The 25,058-nt window shown below is 31.2% G+C and overlaps 2 protein-coding genes across 2 annotated transcripts in view; one reads left to right on the top strand and one right to left on the bottom strand.

The window, feature by feature from the left end:
- Window positions 1–19,462, top strand: part of LOC127723541 (guanine nucleotide-binding protein G(i) subunit alpha) — a 39,370-nt gene extending 19,908 nt beyond the window's left edge. Inside the window, exons 4-9 of the mRNA XM_052230196.1 lie at window positions 1,351–1,508; window positions 5,999–6,127; window positions 9,750–9,879; window positions 10,715–10,868; window positions 13,801–13,996; window positions 16,549–19,462. Of these exons, the coding sequence (XP_052086156.1) occupies window positions 1,351–1,508; window positions 5,999–6,127; window positions 9,750–9,879; window positions 10,715–10,868; window positions 13,801–13,991 (762 nt within the window). The 3' untranslated portion in view covers window positions 13,992–13,996; window positions 16,549–19,462. The remainder of the gene's footprint in view (window positions 1–1,350; window positions 1,509–5,998; window positions 6,128–9,749; window positions 9,880–10,714; window positions 10,869–13,800; window positions 13,997–16,548) is intronic.
- A 2,930-nt stretch (window positions 19,463–22,392) lies between these two features.
- Window positions 22,393–24,777, bottom strand: LOC127737851 (coiled-coil domain-containing protein 1-like). The gene is made up of 2 exons (XM_052248801.1): window positions 24,594–24,777; window positions 22,393–22,682 (listed from the first exon to the last, which is right to left on the bottom strand). Exons 1-2 carry the CDS (start codon window positions 24,775–24,777, stop codon window positions 22,393–22,395), a joined length of 474 nt encoding a protein of 157 aa, XP_052104761.1.
- Window positions 24,778–25,058: the final 281 nt, after the last annotated feature.

The following is a 25,058-nucleotide window of genomic DNA, read 5'->3' as shown; positions in this document are numbered from 1 at the left end:
AATATTGTTCCTTGGGGAAAAAACAGTACAAGATGAAATTATATGTCATATAACATTAAAAAAAAAGTGTAGTATGGAATCATTTCAGAGGTCATTTGGCATTGAGCAATGTCCAGTAAGATAATTTAGTTTGGTCAGTAAATGGCTGAATAATCACACTAGTAAATCTAAATGGCTAGAAATATTCAATGTGTTAAATGAACCAAAATTATGTGTGTAAAAATACAAATTAAATGGAATTGACTATTAGATAATAATGATTTGTATATATTTTTATGAAAACACAGTTTGTCTTAGTTAGATAGAGCTGTGAACATGTTATGTGGAAACAAACATGCATCTGACCATAGAAAAAAAGAAGAGATTCAGATAAAAGTGAACAATAGAATTCAGTCTTAATTATATTATTTACAAAATACTAAAAACAACTAAATGTGGCAAAAGAAGTACCACATAAGGTTTAACTCCATATCCAAGCATTCTTTCAAAACTGAATGTAAGCTTACAACTGAATTAATGTATGGCTTATGATACATGCATTCTAAAATCATACCTCACTCTCTTACAATCATTCTACATTTGTACTTCCAAACAGCTTTTAAAGTTTAAATCATTATTTTCGTCAAAATTTGTAATTCATGAATCATGTAGATTCACATAAAAAAAAATATTTCTATTACATGTAGTAACTATGTCAAGTATTGATTATTTCTGACAATTCTGAATATGATAATTTGATTAGGTAATTTTTTGTTAAGGGGGGTAGAAGTTCTGCTATATATATTATTGTGATTGACATTAGGTATAAGTATTTTTATATATATGGTACCCCACTCTGAAGAAAGGGGCAATACAGGTTTCTCTTTGTTTGTTTGTTTGTCTGTGCCATGTTATGTTTGTGGCTTTTGTAATCAGAGCTTCCAGAAATATGGTATCGAGCTTTATGAGCATGCTAAACCATGTGATATGATTTCACATGTATCGTTCATCAAGTTCTGGTTTACCAAATACTCATATATATTCTTACACATAGTTTCATTGCCTTTTTCTCAGCAACTATTAATCAAGTGTTCAAAGGTTTGGTATCAAGCTTCATGTGAGCATGCTATCCTACGTCATTATGTATCTTGTGGAGAGGTGTCTCATTGGCACTTAGGTATACCACATCTCATTATTTTTATATACTGTGTAATTTTGTTTTTTTTATGAGTCCCTCATCAACGTTTTGTTTCCTGGATAACTATATAACCATGATTACAGGGTATTAAATTTTTTTTAGTTGGCAATAGCTCACAGTACATCCAGTTTGTTTTTGTTTTTAAGTTTCATGACTATTTTTATCTTTTTCAGGATGATGCTAGACAGTTATTTGCATTAATGGGTAATGCTGATGAGGGTGAGCTGTCACCAGAACTAGCAGCTATCATGAAGAGACTATGGAAAGATTCTGGGGTACAGGAATGTTTTAGTCGATCAAGAGAATACCAGTTAAATGATTCAGCGGAATAGTAAGTGATGCAATTGTCAGGATGAAATTAACCACAGTAATTGGAATATTTGAGCATGTAGTCATATTTATTGTGAGAAAAAATTTGTGTAGTAAGGTTCTACCATTGTGTTTATATTTCTCTAATCAATACCTGTTATTTTTAAAATTTTCATGCTTGAAGCTTGATCATGTTGACCATTGTTGACTAGTCATGGTAGTAGTATTTTTAAATATTCATGTTTTTGAGATTTATCAATGATAGCTTATGATTTTTGTCGAGCCTGCGACTTTTGTCGCAGAAAGCTCGACATAGGGATAGCGATCCGGCGGCGGCGGCGTTAGCTAACTTCTTAAAAGCTTTATATTTTAGAAGATGGAAGACCTGGATGCTTCATACTTTGTATATGGATGCCTCATGTTACGAAGTTTCCGTCAGTCACATGTCCAATGTCCTTGACCTCATTTTCATGGTTCAGTGACTACTTGAAAAAAAAGTTCAGATTTTTTGTAATGTTAAATTTTCTCTTATTATAAGTAATAGGATAACTATATTTGGTATGTGCGTACCTTGCAAGGTCCTCATGCCTGTCAGACAGTTTTCACTTGACCTCGACCTCATTTCATGGATCAGTGAACAAGGTTAAGTTTTGGTGGTCAAGTCCATATCTCAGATACTATAAGCAATAGGTCTAGTATATTCGGTGTATGGAAGGACTGTAAGGTGTACATGTCCAACTGGCAGGTGTCATCTGACCTTGACCTCATTTTCATGGTTCAGTGGTTATAGTTAAGTTTTTGTGTTTTGGTCTGTTTTTCTTATACTGTATGCAATAGGTCTACTATATTTGGTGTATGGAATGATTGTAAGGTGTACATGTCTAGCTGGCAGGTGTCATCTGACCTTGACCTCATTTTCATGGTTCAGTGGTCAAAGTTAAGTTTTTGAGTTTTGGTCTTTCTTTCTAATACTGCATGCAATAGGTCAGCTATATTTGGTGTATGGAATGATTGTAAGGTGTACATGTCTAGCTGGCAGGTGTCATCTTACCTTGACCTCATTTTCATGGTTCAGTGGTCAAAGTTAAGTTTTTGAGTTTTGGTCTTTTTTTCTAATACTATATGCAATAGTTCAACTATATTTGGTGTATGGAAATATTTTATGATCTATATGTCAGTCACGCAGGTTTTATTTGACCTTGACCTCATTTTCAAGGTTCATTGCTCAGTGTTAAGTTTTTGTGTTTTCGTCTGTTTTTCTTAAACTATAAGCAATAGGTCAACTATATTTGTTGTATGGAAGAATTGTTAGCTGTACATGCCTGCCTAGCATGGTTCATCTGACCTTGACCTCATTTTCATGGTTCATTGGTCAATGTTTAGTTTACTTGGTTAATGTTAAGTTTATGTGACAGTTGTAATAAAGCTTTATATTTAGGACTATCAACATAATATCAATGATTAGTAAAGAAGGTGAGACATTTCAGCGTGTGCACTCTTGTTAGACTAAATATAAGTAATGACATTCTCCTTTTCTCTGTGATGTCACAAGACAGGTGTCGTCCTTTTTCATGTCATCAAAATGCAGGGTTTTTATGCTCCCGCCGTAGCGGTGGGGGCATTAAGTTTTACCCTTGTCCGTCTGTACGTACGTACGTAAAAATTGGTTTCCGTTCTCTAACTTGAGTTTGCCTCAACCAAATGTTATGAAACTTATACACAATGCTTATTACCGCAAAACACAGATCAAGTTTGAATTTTGGTGGTGTCACTTTAACAGTTCTAGAGTTATGCCCCTTTATAAATTTAAAAATGGCAAAATTTTTCGTTTCCGTTCTCTAAAGTTTTCCTCAACCAAATGTTATGAAACTTATACACAATGCTTATTACCACAAAACACAGATCAAGTTTGAATTTTGGTGTCATGACTTTAACTGTTCTAGAGTTATGCCCCTTTATAAATGGAAAAATTGCAAAATTTTTATTTTCTTCTTAAAATCAAGTAGTTTTTAAAATTGGAGTTATCTTCCTTTGTCCATGATTATAGTTGAATACTACAATCAATGCTTTATACAATGCAATGTTTAATTTTCACTTCCACTGATAAAACACAGATCAAGTTGAATTTGGGTAGTGTCACTTTAACCATTATTGAGTTATGCCCCTTTATAAATCGAAAGATTACAAAATTTTTAGTTTCCATTCTGTATCTTAAGTTTGCCCCAACCAAACATTATGAAACCTATACACAATATTCATTACCACAAAACTAAGATCAAGTACAAATTTTTTGTTTCTGTTTTCTAACTTTACTTTGCCTCAACCAAATGTTATGAAACTTCTACACAATGCTTATTACTACATAATACAGATTAAGTACGAAATTTGGTGAGAACACTTTTACCATTCTTGAGTTATGTCCCTTTATAAACATAAAAATTGCTGAATTTTTCGTTTCTGTTCTCTAAATTTAGTTTGTCTCAACCAAATGTTATAAAACTTATGCACAACTGTTCTAGAGTTATGCTTGTTTACAAATAGAAAAATTGCTGAATATTTAGTTTCTGTTCTCTACTTAAGTTAGCCTCAACCAAATGTTATGAGACTTACACACAATGCTTATTACCACAAAACTCAGATCAAGTTCAAATTTGGGTAGCGTCACTTTTACCTTCTTCAGTTATGTCCCTTTATAACTATATGCTATGCAAGCGGGGGCATCATCTGTCCACATGTGGACACTATCCACATTTATTTTAGTATTGACCAGCCCAGTTTGAAATAACAATAGACACAATGACAATCTGAGAAAAGTCAGGAACACATCTTGCCTGGAATAATCAATTGTGTCATTCATAAATCCAGTATGACTGCCACTTCAAATAATATTTGATTAAACTCTTGTCAAGGCAAAACTAGCCTCTACTTTCTATATTTAATTTTAGTTTATGTAACTTCTTTAAAATATATTTTTAGAAAACATGAATGATGGAAATTATTACATGTATTAAGAAAAAACTTAGTTGTATTATCCATTACAAATAATGTTTTATATAGAGTTATGAATAAGGTTTATATACATGATATAGAGCTGCTTTAAGTGTTATCATATGCTACACTTGAAGTATAAACTACAATTGCACTTCTATTTTATTACTATTGTTTGTTTGGTTTTTTGATGACACAAGTTGAGTAGTTGTTTAATTACGAACTTTTGAACATTATAGTTCACATTGAATGTTTTTTTGTAACTTCACAACAAATTAACACTTTTATCATAAATTATGTTGAAATGATGTGATTTTGTAGCCCATAAGAATCTTTCTTTGTTGATAAAATCAATGAAAATATTTTTGTTACTAGACAAGGGTTGTTTATGAAAAAACTTATCACTAGATTTAGACGTAACAGGAAGAATTTAATATGCAAATTGTCTTTTGTTGAATTTAAGGATAAAAACCTATCATTCCTCTATGCCATGTCCTTTATTTTGTGGATACATGTATATCATATATCAATTTGAACAGGAAGTTTGCTTAGTAATAAATAAAAAGAACCAAACCCATTTATAAGTTGTGAAATGCGTACATGTATGAAAATTGATTATTTTAAAAATACTAATGTCTTAATTATATAAGAAGAAATTTTCCTGGTAATCATGGTAATTAACAAATTTGAGAATGCTTGTAAGGTTTTGTTACCATTTATAATCTGTCTACTTTAAAATCTATTTTCAATGAAAAATCTACACTTCAGTTGTAGAATTACATCTAATCATCTATTTCCTCCCTAAATAAACTCATGACGAAAATCTATTTTCTTATTAATTAGTTGTTTTTGTGTCATTCCTAAATCTAGTATGTCTGCCACCTCAGAACATGTTTAATTTAATTTTGATTAAAGCAAAGGTACCCTCTACTTTATATATATATATTTAGTTTCATTTTATGTAACTTTTTACAAAAAAATACGGATTTTTTTTTTTAGAATTCGTAGATCTGTATGAACACATGTTGAAAAAGTCTGCAGTTTGTTTTTATATTTATAGATAGAATATTTACTTAAAAAATATTTAATTGAGAAAGATAACAATTAATTTAGTTCTCTCATTAAAAAACATACATGTATATGCCTCACATCTACTTGTCATTAACTTTCAAATTCATACATATTGTGTACTCAAAGAAAAGTATATTATGAAGCAATTGTAAGACCTGCATTAGTTTATGATCTGATTGCGCTTCCAATAAGTCTAGAACCTATTATGATATAAGGATACTAGTCATATAGATGATTTATCAGGCAGTACTCTTTTGATAATTAGAAATAGATTTATTCTTGCAAAATGTGCAACAAGATATGAATAAAAGGCGATGTTGGGTATATGTCAATAAAAGAGCAATTACCATATAACACACATGAAAGACCATAATATTAAATTTAATAAGTTTTAAAACTCATTATTCATATTATGAGACGTAGAATTTTAACCAGATATTGTTTTACTTGCAGTTATTTGAATTCCTTAGATAGAATCTCTCAGCCTTCATATATTCCCACGGAACAGGATGTATTGCGAACCAGAGTTAAAACCACAGGAATTGTAGAGACACATTTTACATTTAAAGATCTACATTTCAAGTAAGGAACAAATGTACTATTCTGTACTATATTTTAACTTGATTTTGTATTGCCCAAAGCCTTATGTTAAACAGGAGAATTTTTGTTAAATTTATTAGGTTATTTATGAAAACTTGCACTGAAAATAGGTCTTTCAGTGTTCTCAATAAGATTTTGAATAAGAGGAAGAAAAATAAAAGTAGCAGGCAATCATGAGGGCCACAAGGCCCGAAGCGAGCATTGCATGTGCGAGAGGGGGTTAGTTCGAGAGGGGGGTATCTTAAGAGAAAATTTTGAAAATCTAGATTGCAGGAGGTGGCATCTGGGCTGTTCTGAGTAGATTTTCACATCTTATTCTTCATGTTAATTTGTCCATTTTTAGTAGCTTATTTAAATTTTTCCTCAAAAATTGAAAATTAATGTGATTTTTTTTGCAGATTTTATATGACATGGCTTTCTTCACCCCTTTCCATGTTCAATGTTCTTCTTAGTCTTCATCACTAAGGACTTTTCCAGAATTGATTGTTTGGAGAGGGAAAAGCACTTTTTATTTGAATAAAATTTTAATTCATATTTCCTTAATTTTAAATTTTGATTGGGAAAATATTGTAAAGTAGCCCATGCATTTTTTTTTATTATTGATGTGCCTCCCCCGTACCATACAAACATTTCTGGAATAGCACTTATAATTGTGTCTTCACTTCATATTATTTCTTAGTGTCTTGTGTTATAATTTCAAATAGAATTCATTGAGAACATTAATTTATGCTTTATTCAGTTATTCAAAAACTGCTAAGATTTATATTTAGAGGAAACCAGAGTTGCCTTTGGAAACTTTCAACCCGCAGTAAGCACCTGACAAAATATGGCTAGAAAAATAATAAATTTTAAATCCAGGAAATAGGAACTCTGTCGTGTCAACAGTTTATAAGGTAACACTCAATCATCTTTTTTGGTCAGAGGGTACAAGTTAAATCGGCACCTATCGAAAAAGTCAAATCGGCATCTGATCAAATAGGCACCTATTTTAAAGTCATTTCGGCATTTAGTTGGTCAGTTCGGCACCAAATAATAAGGTTTATCTGTTTTCTGCTTTTTAATTATTTAGAATAAAAATTGGGGTTGGATTTTATTTTGTTCAGTACATTGTTAAAAATAATCTTGTTATTAAGAAGTAAAATGGGAAAGAGTTCCATATGGCACCCCCACGGAATAAACTGTAATACATTATTGTGTTCTTTTTGTATGGTGGGGGTGCCATATGGAACTCTTACCTTTTTTTCTTCAAAAATTTAAATTAAAACCAATGAAGCCATTACCCAAGCTGTTGTTTAATCATGAATAAATAAGAAGCAATAAAAGGGCAAACTATTAGTCCCGGTCATCAATATCAACTGGTTAAAACATGCATAATAAATATCCAATACCTTGAATACACATATAGTTGACCGAAGAAAATACACATAGAAACAAGAAGAACTTGATTATATACAATAATTAATTCTGGCCATCCCCCTTCTTTTTTTAAATTTTTTTGCTTAAAATACTAAAACCAATATATAGTCAACGTATATTTGACTAGGTTCCGAATTGAGTATACTGGGTGCCGATTTAACCACATTCCGAAGTGACTAGAATTCGTCAGATGTTGACTGATTTCACCGTGTTTTATTTTACTTTATACTCCGTTGATTATACAATAGAATACATAAATGCCCACAAGTTTAAATCCATGTAAGATACACTAAGCGAGCTTTCTTATCTTTACTTTACTGTAAATCTGACTCACGCTAAAATTAATCACTGATCGTTCTCTTCATGTTTGAGGATGCAACGAGCTGTCTAAAATATCCGCATCAACATCAATTTCCATTTGTACAGAGTTTATCGCTTTGTTTCAAACACTCAAATGATTTAAAACTGGTTTACGTTTACTATTGTGTTATTTATGCCTGATGGACGAGTCGGAACCAGTTAGTAGAAAAAAGATGTACGACAGATCCCGACTATGCGATTTTCGCGTATGTCATATTTTTGTTAATGAATTAATAGCCGGCACAAAACACCGCAATAGGCGGCGGATTTTGCTGGTTGCCGGCTCTTATTGAGAAAACTGTCTTTGCTATATGTGGAGTTTAGTTTTTATAATTTTTTTGATGGTTAAACACTGAATTAAAACTATATATAACTAAATTTATACATATATATATATTTGTATAAATTGTACTTCCACTTCAAATGGAGTGGGTATACTGGTTTACACAATTCTGTTTCATTTTCTCACTACAGTAGACTTGACCTAATCTGAATTCGGCTTTAGTAATATTATTTCAAAATACAAAACCCTAAGTTAATGTAAATTTTATAATTTTTATTGTGTATACAAATATCAGATAATAGAATGTATTGGCAAATAGAATAGGAATATTCTTGAAAATCTATCAAAACCATGCACAAACGGATATTTTTTTCTGGCAGAAAATGAACCTTGAAGACAAGAAAATTTTGTTTTTCTTAATAAAGGGACTATTTTTAAATGAATTGTTTTCTTGATTAATGATCTTCCTTTTTAATACGAACTTGATGCCCTTACAGTTCAAATGGTTTGAATTTATGTATAAATATAAGTGCAGTACGTTAGGATACATTTTGATAATGTGTTCACAGAATCAGAAATAAAATTTAAACTGACTGTATCCTTCTGAATTATTCATTGCAATCTACGTATAAATCCCTCCTAAATATAGAAATCTGGCCATTTACTTAAAATTTAGCCTCTAGAAATATGACCTAAACATAAGCAGAATCTTCCGAGAACTTAAACTTGGTGTATTATTTTATCAATCATAATTACCTTCAATGATAATCATGATAATAAAGTTATATTTCATAATTTAAAGAAATAAAAGATATAACAAGTAAGATTTCAATTGAGAGTCTGTGACAAATGATAGTGAAAAAATAAATTTGCTGAACTTCAAACATGCATTCTTTTTAAATCAAAATTAAAGCCACTTTGTGAACAGATTAATTTAATGATAAAATATTCCTTGGAAAGAACAAGCGTCTTGGAAACCAAACTTGGTGTTTTTATTCCTGATTGGATTAAGAATACCTCTTGATTTTGTGGTCACTAGATCATGGTCAAGTAATTGATAGACTCAAATTAGGGCAACATTTTGGTTCCAGATTATGACTTTTGAACAACCCGTCATACATTTACCAATCTTAGCTTGAAAATACCCTTGGAAAGAGCAACAAATCTGTAGATATTGGTCAGTGGGTTGAAGTTCAGTCACAATACCTATTTTACATAATACATAAATGGTCAGCAGACTTTACAGCCTTCATCTGCAAAAACCAAAACAATTAGTACCCAACTAAAAAATCTGTTTCTTCTACAATAAATCCTTAAAGATCCCAACTGTGCTTATCTGTCCATGGTACTTCTGGCATTTTATAAATTTGAAACAATTTAAACAAGAAATGATCAGTATAATATGATAAAGAAGAAACTTGCTGCTATTATAGACTTACTACATCATGTATATTATAACAATATATTTTATAGCTGAAGAAGTGTTGAGATTTTGTTTTAAGTTGGATATCATTAGACTTCAGCTATTCAATGTTTTCATTTCAGAATGTTTGATGTAGGAGGTCAGAGATCAGAGAGAAAGAAATGGATTCATTGTTTTGAAGGAGTAACAGCCATTATATTTATCGTAGCCATGAGTGAATATGACTTGACATTGGTGGAAGATCAGGAAATGGTAGGATATCAAATTTTGTAACATAAAGGAAGAAAAATAACACAGTTCTAAGTACTGTTTAAGAATACAAAGAAAAGGAACATAGTTAAAAGTATTAAAAAAATAAAGGGAAATAATTCATATCATAAGAGAAATAACACAGGTCAAAGTATTGTTGCGAAAGAAAGATAAGAATAACACTGCTCAGAGTATTGTTGTGGAAAACTAAGATAAAAATCAGTTTAAAGTATTGTTACAGAACACACAGAATAATATCACGGTATATAAGTATTACGAAAGAAATTGAAGGGATTTATTCCATATTGGGATTATTTTTGTAGGATGTTTTATATAAATTGTATTTTAAATAAAACAGCATTTGTATTCACCTGAACACAAGTGATATTCACATTGATTGTTGGTTAAGATATCTCTCACTCTACATGCTCTATATATATAATCATGTACTAAGGGCTGTTCCATTAAATCACCTAATGAAGGAACTTACAAAATGGGGTAACCACATATAGAATTTCACTGTACAAAAGAGCATTTGACACTCCCCTTAGTTAAGATTTCAAAGTGCCATATTTTAGGTCCAATATGTGTTTTTATGGAACAGCCTTAACATGAAAATCACATCAGGTAAAACAAAGTTATTCCATAGCAATGTAATATTAAGCCATCCTGATTTACATGTAAAAGCAAAGAATTAAGCTTTCACTTATGAAGATTTAACTCTTGAAGATATCTTGTTCAGAGTTTGATTTTATGTCATTCCTTAATACAGAAAGCCTTCAAGCTACTGTTTATAAATCCAAGATAAAAATGATATGAAGGAATTATATATTTACAGAACCGTATGATGGAGAGTATGAAACTGTTTGATTCGATATGTAACAACAAATGGTTTACAGATACATCAATCATCCTTTTCCTCAATAAGAAAGATTTATTTGAAGAGAAAATTAAGAAATCCGCACTTACTCTCTGTTTCCCTGAATTTGCAGGTAAGTCATTACTCCCTGAAGCCTTTACACAAAGCACTTTAACATCTAAATGGTGGACAACAAGAATATACTTCTTCACACCATGTATGACAGTATCATTTGATTTTCTCCTGAAATATCACAATAATACTTACCGAAAACGTTTCTAGAATATACATGCCAACAACTTTGTGTTGAAACAATGATGAAATGAATCCCTCTAAGGAGAGCCATCTGCAATGCATGACTGTCCACCTTAACTAGCTCAATATCAAAATAACAGAAGTCTAACACTACCTTTCCATAGCATATCTGGTAGAGATACAAGCTTGTAATTCATATAAGTGAACATATAACATTACCAGGTAATCAGTATTAAACAATTAGTCCAATCACATAATTTGTTCAGCATTAGTAAGAAGGTCCATGCTAAAGAGACAAAAGGCCTTTCCTTTATTAGAAAAAGGAAGCTGATTGATTTCCATTAAACCGAAAATGAAAAGCTGTAATCCCCACAAAACTTGCAAGGGATATTTCAGAAATATTTCTTTGGAGGCACTTTCTTCTAACCCCAATACCAATTCCATTACGTATTTACTGAATAGCCCTAAATTCAACGGTTATTTGATTACTCATGCCAACCAAGTACCAGGATTTCTCTCTGGGATGGGCCTAACTATAAAAACAACTGTCATGATTGTATAAAATAAAGAAAGACCACTTTAGTATGCATTTAGAAATTATTTTTAAATGATTCTATAAATGCAGTTTCATATTCATTATTATATGTGGGTAACATATTTTCATGGATTTCAAGGGTAAAGGTTTAATACAAATTAACTGTTCAAAAAAAAAGAACAAATGTTTTTCCTGTATGCTTATTTGCCGAAAATATAAAACCTTGAAATTTAGTACCAACAAGTTTTTCTAGATGCATGAATATAGGTATTCATAAAAAAAAATTTGAATCCACAGTACATTATTAATAAACAACTGCGCCATGAGCGCATTATACGCCCGTCTCTTTTTCAAAGAATAAAGTTCAATAACTTCTCAATGTCATATCAGAAATTTAAAAAAAAACTTAATGGAGGTTATCTTAATAGATATAAACCAGTCACCAAAGTTTCACGAAAACTGCTGAAAGCACTTAAAAGATATTGTCTGAAAACTGGAAAATCATCCCTTTTTATGAATAAAATCCCATAACTTGGAAAAGTAAAATCTAAAACTTATAAAAATCGAAAGGGAGCTTACGTCAATAGAGATAAACAATTCACCAAAGTTTCATAAAAACTGCTGAAATCATTTTTGAGTTATTGTCTGAAAACTGGAAAATCCCCATTTTTTTAATGAATAAAAACCCATAACTCGGAAACTTAAAATAAAAAATTTATAAAAATCGAAAGGGAGCTCATGTCAATAGATATAAACAATTCATTTAAGTTTCTTTCAAATTGGTGAAAGTGTTTTTGAGTTATTGTCTGAAAACTGGAAAATCCCTCTTTTTTTTAATGAATAAAACCCAATAACTGGGAAACATTAAATCTAAAATTTATAAAAATTGAAAGGGAGCTCATGTCAATAGTTATAAACAATTCACCAAAGTTTCTTGCAAATTGGTAAAAGTATTTTTGAGTTATTGTCCGAAAACTGAAAATCCCCCTTTTTTAATGAATAAAACCCCCATAACTAGGAAACAAAAAATCTAAAATTTATGAAAAACGAAAGGGAGCTCACTTCAATAGATATAAACAATTCACCAAAGTTTCTTGCAAATTGGTTAAAGCGTTTTTGAGTTATTGTTTGACATGTGGATGACGTACGGACAACCATATACCATAATACGTCCCGTAAACGGACGTATAAAAATTGACATGGCAACAATATTTGTGCCTAATTTCCAGCATTTGATGCTTGTTTGTTGGATATTTCATTACTTTCAAAGGGAATAAATAAAGTTTCAAGGGAGATAACTTAAATCAATAATAAAATTTAATGTATTTTTTTTTTCAATTTTGTGTATGATAATATCAATGAAAGAGAATGGTATTAAAGGGCTAACATAAAAAAAATGGAATATTGTCCAAAATTACACATTGAATGAATTACATAATAAACTTTGGATGGAAAGTGATATTTCTGCAAACTATGATGTAACAATATCAGAAAGACATTTGTTTGAATATTTTCTTCATTTTCTTTATAATAATCATGATATATGCTTTTTATAGATTTATTAGAACAAAGGCGTTACTATATAAAAATGTCTGAAAAATGTTGATACATGTTGAAACTGCTCAATAAAGGCCTGCAAATTAACTACTGTAAATTCAGAAATTATTGCATGCATTTATTATTGTGATTTTTTAAGAATGGACACCAATGCGAGATTAATTATTGGGATTTCAGAAAAAACTGCATACATGTATATGCATCAGATACCATAATGCAAGTTCTTATTATTGCGATACTCACCTAGTCCCATTATTTGCATTAATAAAAATCTCGCAATAATTTCTGAATTTACAGTAATTTTCGTCATATAATACAAAAATTATATCAAATTTTGAAATGATACAATTCTGCTTACATATAACTTTATTTTCATCTACTGGAAATTGATCTGAGCTCGAAAATGAAACAATTTTGAATATCTACCAAAAATATTCCATTATTACACCTCATCAATAATTGTCTAGACAGGAAGCCTGTTTTATCATGATATAATATCCCTCCTCACCCTGCAACATATCTTAAAACACAAAAATGATTGATAGTGTTAAGTTTATGTAGTGTTAAGTTTATGTAATAACTTTAGTAAAATCTTAAAAGACTCAACATAAAATTCAGTCATGATCAGTAAAGCAGTATTTTTCAGACTCACACAGAAAATGAGATCTCCAAATTATTTTTTTCCTGATTTAGAATTTGTTCTATATTTTATTTAAAGGTGAAAATAATTATGAACAAGCAGCTGCCTATATCCAGTTACAATTTGAGAATCTGAACAAAAGAAAAGATACCAAGGAAATCTACACCCACTTTACATGTGCCACAGATACAAACAATGTACAGTTTGTGTTTGATGCTGTCACTGATGTCATCATTAAAAACAATCTTAAAGACTGTGGACTTTTCTAAGAAGGGTTAGTATTTAAAAGCATTTTCAGTATAAATACTCAAAACACAAATTCCAAAAGTATAGGTAGGAGACCAATGAAATTATGGACAGTTGTGCATAATATTTAGATGTGCATATTGTATTTTGGTGAAATTCAGCTCATTCATTTGGGGGAAAAAAATTTTGTTTAAAAATCACAAACTTTATCATAGATATTCTTCAACTTTTGTGGTTTATGAAAATGTCAGTTCATGGGATTTAAAAATCATGATTTTTAGGTTAATACTTTAGATCTCAAAAGAAAAATTTGTATTTCATGAGGAGCTTAATTACATATCTGCTTGTACCACAAATTGCAAGAAATATTGATAACCCACAAGCATGCATTGCTTTGTTTGCATCAGTATAAAACTTTTTCTTCTGTGCCTCACACAAATATACCAGTGGGGCCCTTGCTGACATGTCAGTTTTCTAGTTAATTTTTAAAAAGTTTTTTTTCATATTTGCATTCAAATGGAAATTATAGCAACTTGATTTTTAATATGCAGGAAACAGTGTATGTTTTGATTGTTGCAAATTCAGTGTTGCATTTTCTTGCCGTTCACTTATTTTGCTGATTAACATCAATATTTTGATACTGGAGGAATCGGTTTTATGTGAGATTATTGTTAATTTTTGAAAAATTGTATATAGATCGGTGAACAATCATGTCTTTATTCACATTTTATTAGGGCCCCGCCAAAGGCGGACGCCCTATAGTGATCAGTCTGTCCGTCCGTCCGTCCGTCCATCCATCCATCCATCCTTAACAAATTGTGTCCGCTCTATAGAGAACCGTTATGATTTCAAAGTTTATACTTGACATGTATATTAACCAACACCCGAGGGTGTGTCATAATTTATGTACAACTTCCTAGGTCAAAGGTCAAGGTCAAAAACTTTGGTTTTAGTTGACAACCCCATGTCCTATGGTAAAGATCATGTCCGCTCTATATTTTGAGAACCGTTATGATTTCAAAGTTTATACTTAACATGTATATAAACCAACACCAGAGTGTGTGTCATAATGTATGTACATTTTCCTAGGTCAAAGGTCAAGGTCGAAAACTTTGGTTTTAGTTGACAACCCCATGTCCTATGGTAAAGATTGTGTCCGCTCTATGTCTTGAGAACCGTTATGATTTCAAAGTTTATACTTGACATGTATATAAACCAACACCAGAGGGTGTGTCATAATTTATGTACAACTTCCTAGGTCAAAGGTCAAGGCCATAAACTTGGGTTTCAGTTGACAACCCCATGTCCAATGATAAAGATACAAATTTTTTACCACACATTATTCACAGTGGGGCCCACAGAGATAGCTCCCATCTCAATGATATCTAGTTTGATTTAGATCTTAGGATCGTCTGCGTTTAAGGAATGACTGTAATATTTTTTCTGTCTATGAAGAAATAACATAAAAAATGTGGAGCACACTGAATAACTCGCGTAGTGAGTTATTTTAAAGTGTGCACCACATTTTTAAGGTTATTTCGAATAGACAGAAAAAATATTACAGTCATTCCTTATAATTTAATTCTAAAAATGAGTAAATCAGGATAAAAACGTTGATGACGTCACAGCTACATGACAAAATTATGTCTATGAGCTGATAGATAAAACACTTCCAGCCAATCAGAAGATGTGTTACATCCAAAATTAAATTATTTAGAAATAAACATAATAAACATTTCAAAATAGAAAAATTAATCTCAGCAATCTGAAAAGAAAGAGCAGAGAGACTCATTTTAATTGCTTTTCGAAAATGGGTATAGAGTTCAAATGTGCACAAGGAAAAATGGCATTAAAAATAAAAATATTACTACAAAAGTAGAGTAAACATTGTTATCCTAAAACTTTCCTCTATGTCACAGAGATTGGTTTGAAAAATATTAATTATATACTCAAGATAAATGTTGAATTGCACGAAGAGTTGTACCAAGAAATAAGTAGGAATGTCTTCTTGCAATGTCAAGTTCACAAACAACTAAACACAGTTCAACTTTATACACATATGGCTTATCATTACATAGAAAGTTGTGATGAATTCAGAATTGTTTATTGCCTTGATGAACTGATAAGAGGGGGTTTTAATACATGTTTTAAATGTCTGTCTATCCCATGAAATTGTTGTTGCTCTTTTTTCAGAAACTACAAATCATAGCTTCCTGTGATTTGGTATCACACTTCATTATATGATGCATTTTCAGATTTATCACTCAACAAATTACTGTTAACTGAATACATATATATTCTTACACAACATGGTCATGTATGAAATTTTTGGCACATTTTCTCAGAAACTACAAATCAGGACTTTCTGAAATTTGGAATCAAGCTTCATGTGAGCATGCTATACAGTGTGATGCGTTTTCACATAATTGATAATCAATTTCTGTTACTGAATACTTACAGTGGGTGTATAATTGTGAGCAATAGCTTGAAGTTCAATGAGTTTTTTTATAATTTGCATTACCAGAATAGACTTTCCAAATAAAAAGACAAATGCATTATTATTTTATTCTTTTTTTTCAGATACTTAGTTAGTGACAAAAAGAACCAATGAGGCTTGAGAAGATTATTGTGTAGACAATTTATGATATTTGTGTATATAAACCATGTAAATAGTCATGTACAGACATGCTCATAAACAGTGATGCTCATTTTGTATATGTTGTGCAGTCCTTCTATTTATTATAACAGAAAGGGTAGACATCGCTGAAAAGGGACCAGATTATTTTTTTACTTACTGTTTTCTTTTTCTGTTACTATATTTTTACAATATATTTTATGTGTTCTTTAATTGAATAGCTAAGAAAATTATCAGACATTTTATTTTTTATAGTTGATGAATTTTCTTCCTTCATCAATATATTTTAACTTTTAAATCAAAATCATGGAGTTCAACTTTCATATGTATAGGTGGAAAGAGTTTCAATAAGTCTTTGATTGAAAAAAAATTAAAGCAAATGATATGTAAAACAATGGTTCTGATCAAATTTAGCACTTTGTATGCAGGGAACAAAGTATAATACATTCAACTTAATTGTTTATATATAACTACTTAAGATATCATTGAAAGGGAACAAGAAGAGATCATATTCATAATTAACATAAGTATTTGTATTAGACTTGAGCTTCTAACCTACCGATATTTCTTGTAAACATGACTTACTACTTAGAACCTTGAACAAAGTATTTAGCTTACATTGCACAAGAACAGATCATACTTTAACCATTTAAGATAAATATTCTGCTTCAATTGGTGTTGCATCAAACATTGTGTATAAATTTATTATTGCTGAAACTTTTTATTCTTAAGAATCGAAAGAAGTATAGAAATTCAGCATTAATAACTTTGAATTATAAGTAAACATCCAAAAAATATGCTAACTATTCCCTTGTTAATAACAGTATAAATATTTGTGGATCTCATCTATGTAGAAAAATATAAATAAAAAAATTTCCAATTTGAATTTAAAGACATTTCAGAAACAGAATATTTACTTGAAAGGTAAACATGGTGAATGAATTTTATCAGATTTTGACCAGTTATCAAAAAAGGATTTAAATATTGATATTTTACTTATGTCATAAGGTTTTATTTACTTATTTTGATGTTGTGATGCAATGTACTTGCCCAAAATATATTAATCCATCTTAATTGCTTACAGTGCCATGACTTGCTTTGTATGTCTTAGGAAAATCATGCCGCGCAAATTAAATATATAGTGTGTTTCTTTTCTAACAAAGAGAAACCTACTATTTTTTTATATCATTTGATACAAACCACCATGACAAAACATCTGTTACTGCCATAAGCAGATATTTGTTTTCTCCTTTTTTGCATTGCAGATTATTTATAAAGATATTGAAATTTTATCAGGAAAATTCTTTGAAAGTTGAGCATTGATACACATGTAGGCAATTAAGAAGAAGTGCAATATTATTATTAATTTCTTTACTAAATATTCCTAATTGTAAATATCTGTTGTATGTTGATATTGAATAATACTTTGTTTCTCTCTTTGATCTTCTGAGATGTGTATTGTGAGATTTTCTTCCCTATCATTAATAAACCACATGGTTTAGTACATTGTATAAGAAATGAAACGTTAAAATGTATGTTTTGTGATTCCTAATATATTTACTTTTCAGGTATATGAAGTTAGAACAAAAGAAAAACTAATGAACAAATTATCATTTTGATTCAATGTATTTTGAATGAGTAAAAGAACTTCATTATTTTTGTTTGTAGGAAAAGGAAACCTTCTAAATGACAACTTCAAATTATTTCATGAAGATCATTGATTGAAGTGAATCCTTTTATTGTGTCATTGGAAATGGTACTATATTTTGTGAAAAAAGAAGATCATTTAACATGTTTAATTCCTTATATCATTCCAACTACACCAGTACATTTTGTACAAGTTAGAGAGATATATATCATTATTAAGTCAAAGACAAAACCAATGTTAAAAATGGTATTGTAATTTTTTGTGTTAGAGAGAAATGTATTGCTATAAATTCCATATAAGCAAAAAAAAATAAAACAGATAAATGATTTTGAATTCTTGTCACCATAAATGTCAAAAGAATTGCAAAATTAAAAATAAGGGGAATTGTTATATACATGAAATATAAAATTTCAATAATGAGATAAAGTCGCGTCTTTTCAATAATTTGCATTATTTTAAAAAGAGAAATGTTATCTGCCATTATACAATATAATCTACTTATAATATGACATTCCAAAACTTTTGTAAATGCCTTCCACCATGTTCAGTAAATCATGTAAATGGCAAGTGTTTTTTTATTTGAACTTGTAAATGTAATGAGTAACATTTGTATTGCCTTTGGAAAAAAAGAATTCATTAGATTTATAAGCTATATCTAATAGTGATAGGAAATTTTATTGCAAGATGATTAGTTTTAATACTTGATGATCACAGAATCTTTCCACACAGTTAATACCTGAACACTTAAGAAATAAAAGCAATGTGGAATATACCAATGAAATGTTTTATTTTAATTCCAGTTAGATTTTGGATTAAGGGACAACTAAATGGTAGTAGAGTAAATAAAAAATTTAGTATATTATTTCCATTTTATAGTTTTAGCCAAAAAGACAAAAAATGAAAATCTTGCAAACCTTTCTTAACATTTCAAGTAAAACAGTTTTTGTCTATATTTTTATATAAACAGTATTATCTCAATATTCTGCTGGTAAATATCTGTCTGCTTTAATGCTTATTCATGTTACTTTAAATGGTAAAAATTAGAAATGATTCTAAAATGTGATTTAGTAAGAAATTATTTGACAACTGTAAATTCTATAATTGAATTCTATGACTTCTTGTTCAAATGTGCAAACAATTGTGAATTATCAGTGATCTGTGTGAATGTTGTACTACTCATGGATGTAGAAATAAAGCATAAAGTCTTGTGATATGTCTTGTGTCTATGTGCATGTAGGCAAACAAGTAGTTAAACATGTTTAACCCTGCCACATTCTTTATGTGCCTGTCCCAAGTCAGGAGCCTGTAGGTCAGTGGTTGTTGTTGGTTCATGTCTGTCCTTTCCTAAATTATTTTGTTATAAATTAGGTCGTTAGTTTTTTCAATTGAATTGTTTTATATTTTTCATTTAAGTGCCTTTGTTAGCAGACTATACGGTATAGGGTTTTCTCCTTGTTGAAGGCTATACGGTATGGGTTTTCTCATGGTTGAAGGCTGTACGGTTGCCTATAATTGCTTACATCCACTTCATTTAAACTTTGGTGGCTAGTTGTCTCATTGGCAATCATACCACAGCTCCTTATTTTTATATAAACAAGTTAACATCCTATGTGCAACAAGAATTCGTGGAAGGTATATGTTTTTGCAGCTTTTGCATTATCGTTGCAAATACTTTTATGCCTAATCAATTCCCTTATAAAAGTTTTTATTTTGAACTCGGGCAAGAAGAACTTGTAAGTAAATCATTTTCACTGGTTGTGACCTGACGTTTGAGACCAGTTGATCTGTTTTATACATGAAAATCAACTATATTTTTTTCTCAGCTTGCCATAACCCATTCAAGGTGCCTGGAGGCATTATGGAAAAAAAATGCATGTCTACTTTCAGTTTTAATATCACTGTAAAGTATCCATAACCATATAAGGTAACAGGTTTCAGATTTTATAGGCGGACATACAGGGGGGTGAGTAAGGAAGGGTCGTCCATCACTTGTCCAATGTGATGACAGTCTAACATAGACATCTGCCAGGTTCCTTTGTAAATAAAATTTGGTGCCATGTCTGCCACATTAGGTTGAAAAATAATCAGCAAGACACTCATAGACAAACAAAGGTATGGCTGTCTAGACTTGAAAACATTCCTGTCTCCCAGATTATTTCACTGTGTTCCATTCCATTAGAAATTACTGTTAGTGTTATCTATTTTTTGAAAAATATACAATTTGCTGTTGTTTATTTGAAACATTTTCAGATGAATTGACTCTACCATTTCAATTTGAAAATATTTAAAAACTTTAAACTAAAAATACCTGGTAAGACCCAGTATTATTTTTTTTTAAAATAATCTTTTACTTTGTTTGACATGTCACTCTATTTGTCATTAAGGTAATCTACTATGACAAAAAGACAGATTATTTGTTCAATCATTGAACAAATACACATTTTATTTGTCATAGAACGGTAGCAAAATTTTTTGAAATACCACAAGTGACTAAAAAAACATGATAGCAACGTATAAAAGACTTGTTGTCCGCCAATGCCAGTTGAGTAGTCTTTTATTGTTGTTGACATGAACAAAGCACTGCAAATGGCGGATTTCAGTCGCTGGTACTTATACATGGTCGACCTTTTATCGGCTTTCCGATCAGTTATTGTGTTGTCATAGACACCTACTATTAATCATTGTAACTAAAAAGAAACATCGAACAAAAGTTTATAACACGAAAAGGGGAACAGTCAAAAGAAACTCTTCCCTTCGCTGTCATTGATTCTGTACACATGCAGTCATGAAGAAAACCACCCGTATCAAAGCTTAAATGTTACGATTGCTTCATTTTCTAATCGTCCAAACTACACCACAACCCATAACAAGTAGTATACGACTTAACCTTAAAATATTTTAACGAAAATCGATGCCAAATAGCGGTGATTGTTGTTTATAGTTCTGAGACGAATTTTCTGCAAGCACATGTCAAATCAATTCCGACCACAAAACCCCTCGTACTAAAAAAATATCTGGCTATACAAACGCCAAAAAACAATTCAGTACTAAAAGTGTTAAGGACAATTGTAAGCTAGTTCTGTTAGCTGTCCTCTTTCATCCTTCCTGCCAATTCATAGCTCTCATGTGTAATCTTTCTGGCAGCAGCAAAGATGATGATGTTCACAGTTTAAAATACAAATATTTATCTCCAGTTTCACCCAAAATACCCAGATTTTGTATTTTCATTCTCAAGTGTTGCCACTGGAGATTAAGCAAACAACAATCAAGCAGTCATGTGACCTAGTTTGTGTTTGGTAACTTTGTGTCAAACTGACAGACATGACTTTAAATTCCAAATGTTTTGAGGATGTGTCTGATCACACCAGTTAGTAGTATGTGTATGTGGATTCGTTGTTGTATTAAATATATGGCTAAGTTTCAGTTTAAAGAAGAAATACTTTCAACAACGCAAGAAAGAAATGTCAGTCAGTCTGACAGTCATAGACTTTATCTCATTTCCATGGTCAAAGCTGTAACTCAGAAAATATACTTATGTAAAAATTTTATATGTTAATTCAGTAGAAATAGTTCCTGGTGAGCCATGCTCGCTCCTTTGAAATGTCTTTGGTCTACACAGGATCAGTCACTATGGACTTCTTGGATTACTTTATAGTTCAAATAGTCTTTCAGAAAGGTCAGATGCGCTATTGCTTCCACTTGGAATCCGTTGTCGTCCGTCAACCTCTCACATTTTCATTTTTATTGAAAACACTTGGCATTAGTATTGAATGGAAAGTCAAATACAAATGGTCATTATTCCTCTTGTTCGTCCTCTTAAACAACGATCACCGCTATTGGGCATCGATTTTCGTGAAAATATTTTAAGGTTAAGTCTGAAATACAAAAAGCAGTGTTTTTAGGGATGTTTAAATGCACATCATGTTTTTTTTATTGTCCACCTGCATTTTACAATTTACATAATTGATAACTGACAACGATATCATTAGTTTCAACATACTTTTGTCCAAAAATTGATGTGATCACTTACAGATCAAATAATGAGTTTTGATTGGCAAAATATGTGAATAGTCAGTGCTTATGAAAAAACACTTAACAATATCATCAGATCTTCCGACAGAATCTTCTTCTGTGTGGCAGTTTATGGCATCAGTATCAGTTCCAAGATAATCATCCTCGGTATTGTCATCATCTCTGTTAGAATCATTTCAAGATGATCATCATCGGTATTGTCATCATCTCTGTTAGTATTAGTTCCAAGATCATCATCTCTGTTAGTATCAGTTCCAAGATGATCATCATCGGTATTGTCATCATCTCTGTTAGTATTAGTTCCAAGATCATCATCTCTGTTAGTATCAGTTCTAAGATTATCATCCACGGTATTGTCATCATCTCTGTAAGTATCACTGTCACAGTTGTCATCTTCATCTACCCACCAGATATAAGTCTCTGGATAATTTATCATGACCCCCATGATCAAACGGACGGAAGAAACAACTGTTGTAAGGGTCATCTGAATCATTAGGACTATAGGCATTATAAAACTCTGGTACCATACCAAGGCTCTTAGTTAATTCCCTTGCCAGCACGATTCCGTCTTTCCAGAGGTTAACCTCTAACCTAACCACCCGGGTGCCACTGACGGTAAACGTCATGACGACTAAATCTATTACAGGTAGGCAGAGAAGTGCAACTAATTTTGGAAGTTTCTCCTGAAGTAGATTTTGCATGATTTCCCATCAATTATTGTTAAACATGGAAAGACTCGGAAACATTTATAGTCAGCTGGATTTGCTGTTTTTAGTCCACATAATCCAAGTAATTCATCCCGATCATGGCGATACCGTACAATTCGTACTATTTCTGTTTCTTCGTCTGCCGGTAATACTGGAGAGAGTTTACGAATTTCCATAATTCTTTTTATAATCATAACATACTGATTAAAGTTGTCACTGTCTAAGCCAGGTTTTAAAGCGACACTTTTTAAGCTTCTCCACTTTTGTATGTAAGACTCAGATAGACGTCCGATCTCTAATCGACGTCTGTCCCTCAAATCGACGCCTGTTCCTCAAAACCACGTCCAAATCTGACGTCATAATAAAATAAGATAACAAATCGATGGCCAATTATATGCCCTTTAATGGACGTCTTTTTTGTTGTTCTCAAATCGAAGTCCAATTTTTGGCTCCTCTAATCGACGTCCTTTTAAGGACTTGTCGCAATGCAATCGCAACTTTATCAAAGGGTGGGTTGAACCTAAAACTCAAAAAGTTGTTGAAAAATATAAGTCCAAATAATAATACTGTTTCAACAATTGGCTGTACGTTTTTATTCTTTCTATTGTTTGAGTCTGTATACTGCCCTCTAGATGTCTTTCGATTATCTTTGTCTTTGGGTTGTCGTACAATGTATACTCACATGTCATTTATTTATATGAAGAAAAAGAAAAAATAAGGACAACGTAGGTCGAGAATATGAACGTCTTTTACCAAAATATTAAGATGTATGTACATGTAATAGTAATATTAATATATGTCGGTGATTGTCTTATTGTCATTTTTTGATGTTTGTCCTTTCATTTTGATAAACAATATAAGAACAACAGTTATGAATTCTGTAAGCTACTTCACAAAAGATAAAACGAATACAGATAATATAAACAAAGATCACTTTAAAATAAATGATTCAATGATATAACACTTCGCGATTAGATCGGACGTCGTTTTGGTGATTCACGACGTTACATTGGACGTCGGTTAGATGGTTAAAATATTTAACACTGATTTGAGAACGTGACCTCACATTGGACGTCGATCTGAGGAACTGGCGTCAATGAGAGACCGGACGTCGATCTGCGGATTTGACGTCGATTAGAGACTGGACGTATATCTAAGTCTAACATATATGCTGTTTAAATTTGGGCCTTCCATGTTTATAGCAACAAAGTTTGCAGTACGAGGGCTACCAAAAATCAGCAATGCTTCATAAAAGTTCTTTGTTGATGTTTGAAATCGACACCCTATTGGACCTTTCACATGAAAGTTATTCGCAATACTTTCAATTGTTTCTAACAATATGGTTTTGTCCTTAAACAGTCCTTTTTCTTGCGCTTTAATGAAATCGTGGGTAATTGCCTTCGTATCCCCTCTTCTATCATATTCAAGTAATTTTCCCTCGTGTTTCGAAGTTATTCTGTTTTTTTGTTTTTTAGATGTTTCCAACTGTTCAGTTTTGTTTAAATATTCAAATCGAATGCTGTTGATATGTCGCTGTCCACTATTATCTGTCGTTTTCTGGCGTAATACAATTCTTTCTTAAAAGAAGGTATGTTTGGTATACCTCTACAGATAAAACATGTGAGTCCATCACCTTTTCGTACTTTCCCACTACAATTGACATGCTTATATGTACCATTATATTTCACTTGTTCTGAGTCTTCTATAACTTTGATATCAATGAAAGGAAGGGGATACCAACTTGGGCTTCCATTATCTTCCCCTGGTTTAATACTAGTATCACTCATTAAAAGCTTTGTGTTAACTGTCACCTCTTGGTCTGTATAAATATTTTATCTTGTCTTTAAAAAATTCTTTGTATACCACTTCTTTTTCTAGTCAACTGATCAGTGTGGTCTTGCTCTTGAAGAAAGAGGAAATATCTTTAATTTTATCAGTCTGTTTCTTCTCTTGGTTTGTTTCATGTTCATTGCTAGATATATGACACTTTCCTCTGTAGAATGGGTTTCTTCTGGCAACAAGACTTATGTTTATATTGTAGCAGCGGCAATATGCAGAGTTGACTTTA

Source organism: Mytilus californianus, unplaced genomic scaffold, assembly GCF_021869535.1.
Source record: "Mytilus californianus isolate M0D057914Y unplaced genomic scaffold, xbMytCali1.0.p SCAF_1, whole genome shotgun sequence".
Taxonomy (NCBI): Eukaryota; Metazoa; Mollusca; class Bivalvia; order Mytilida; family Mytilidae; genus Mytilus; species Mytilus californianus.
Note: the sequence above shows the minus strand (reverse complement) of the source record. Positions and strands in the feature narration are given on the sequence as shown.

Excerpts from the sequence above, each read along its gene's own strand:
- LOC127737851 (XM_052248801.1), bottom strand. The coding sequence starts at position 24,777 with ATGAGTGATACTAGTATTAAACCAGGGGAAGATAATGGAAGCCCAAGT. Across the intron at positions 22,683-24,593 it reads CACATGTTTTATCTGTAGAG|ATGAAGATGACAACTGTGAC; the intron begins GTATACCAAACA and ends TCTGGTGGGTAG.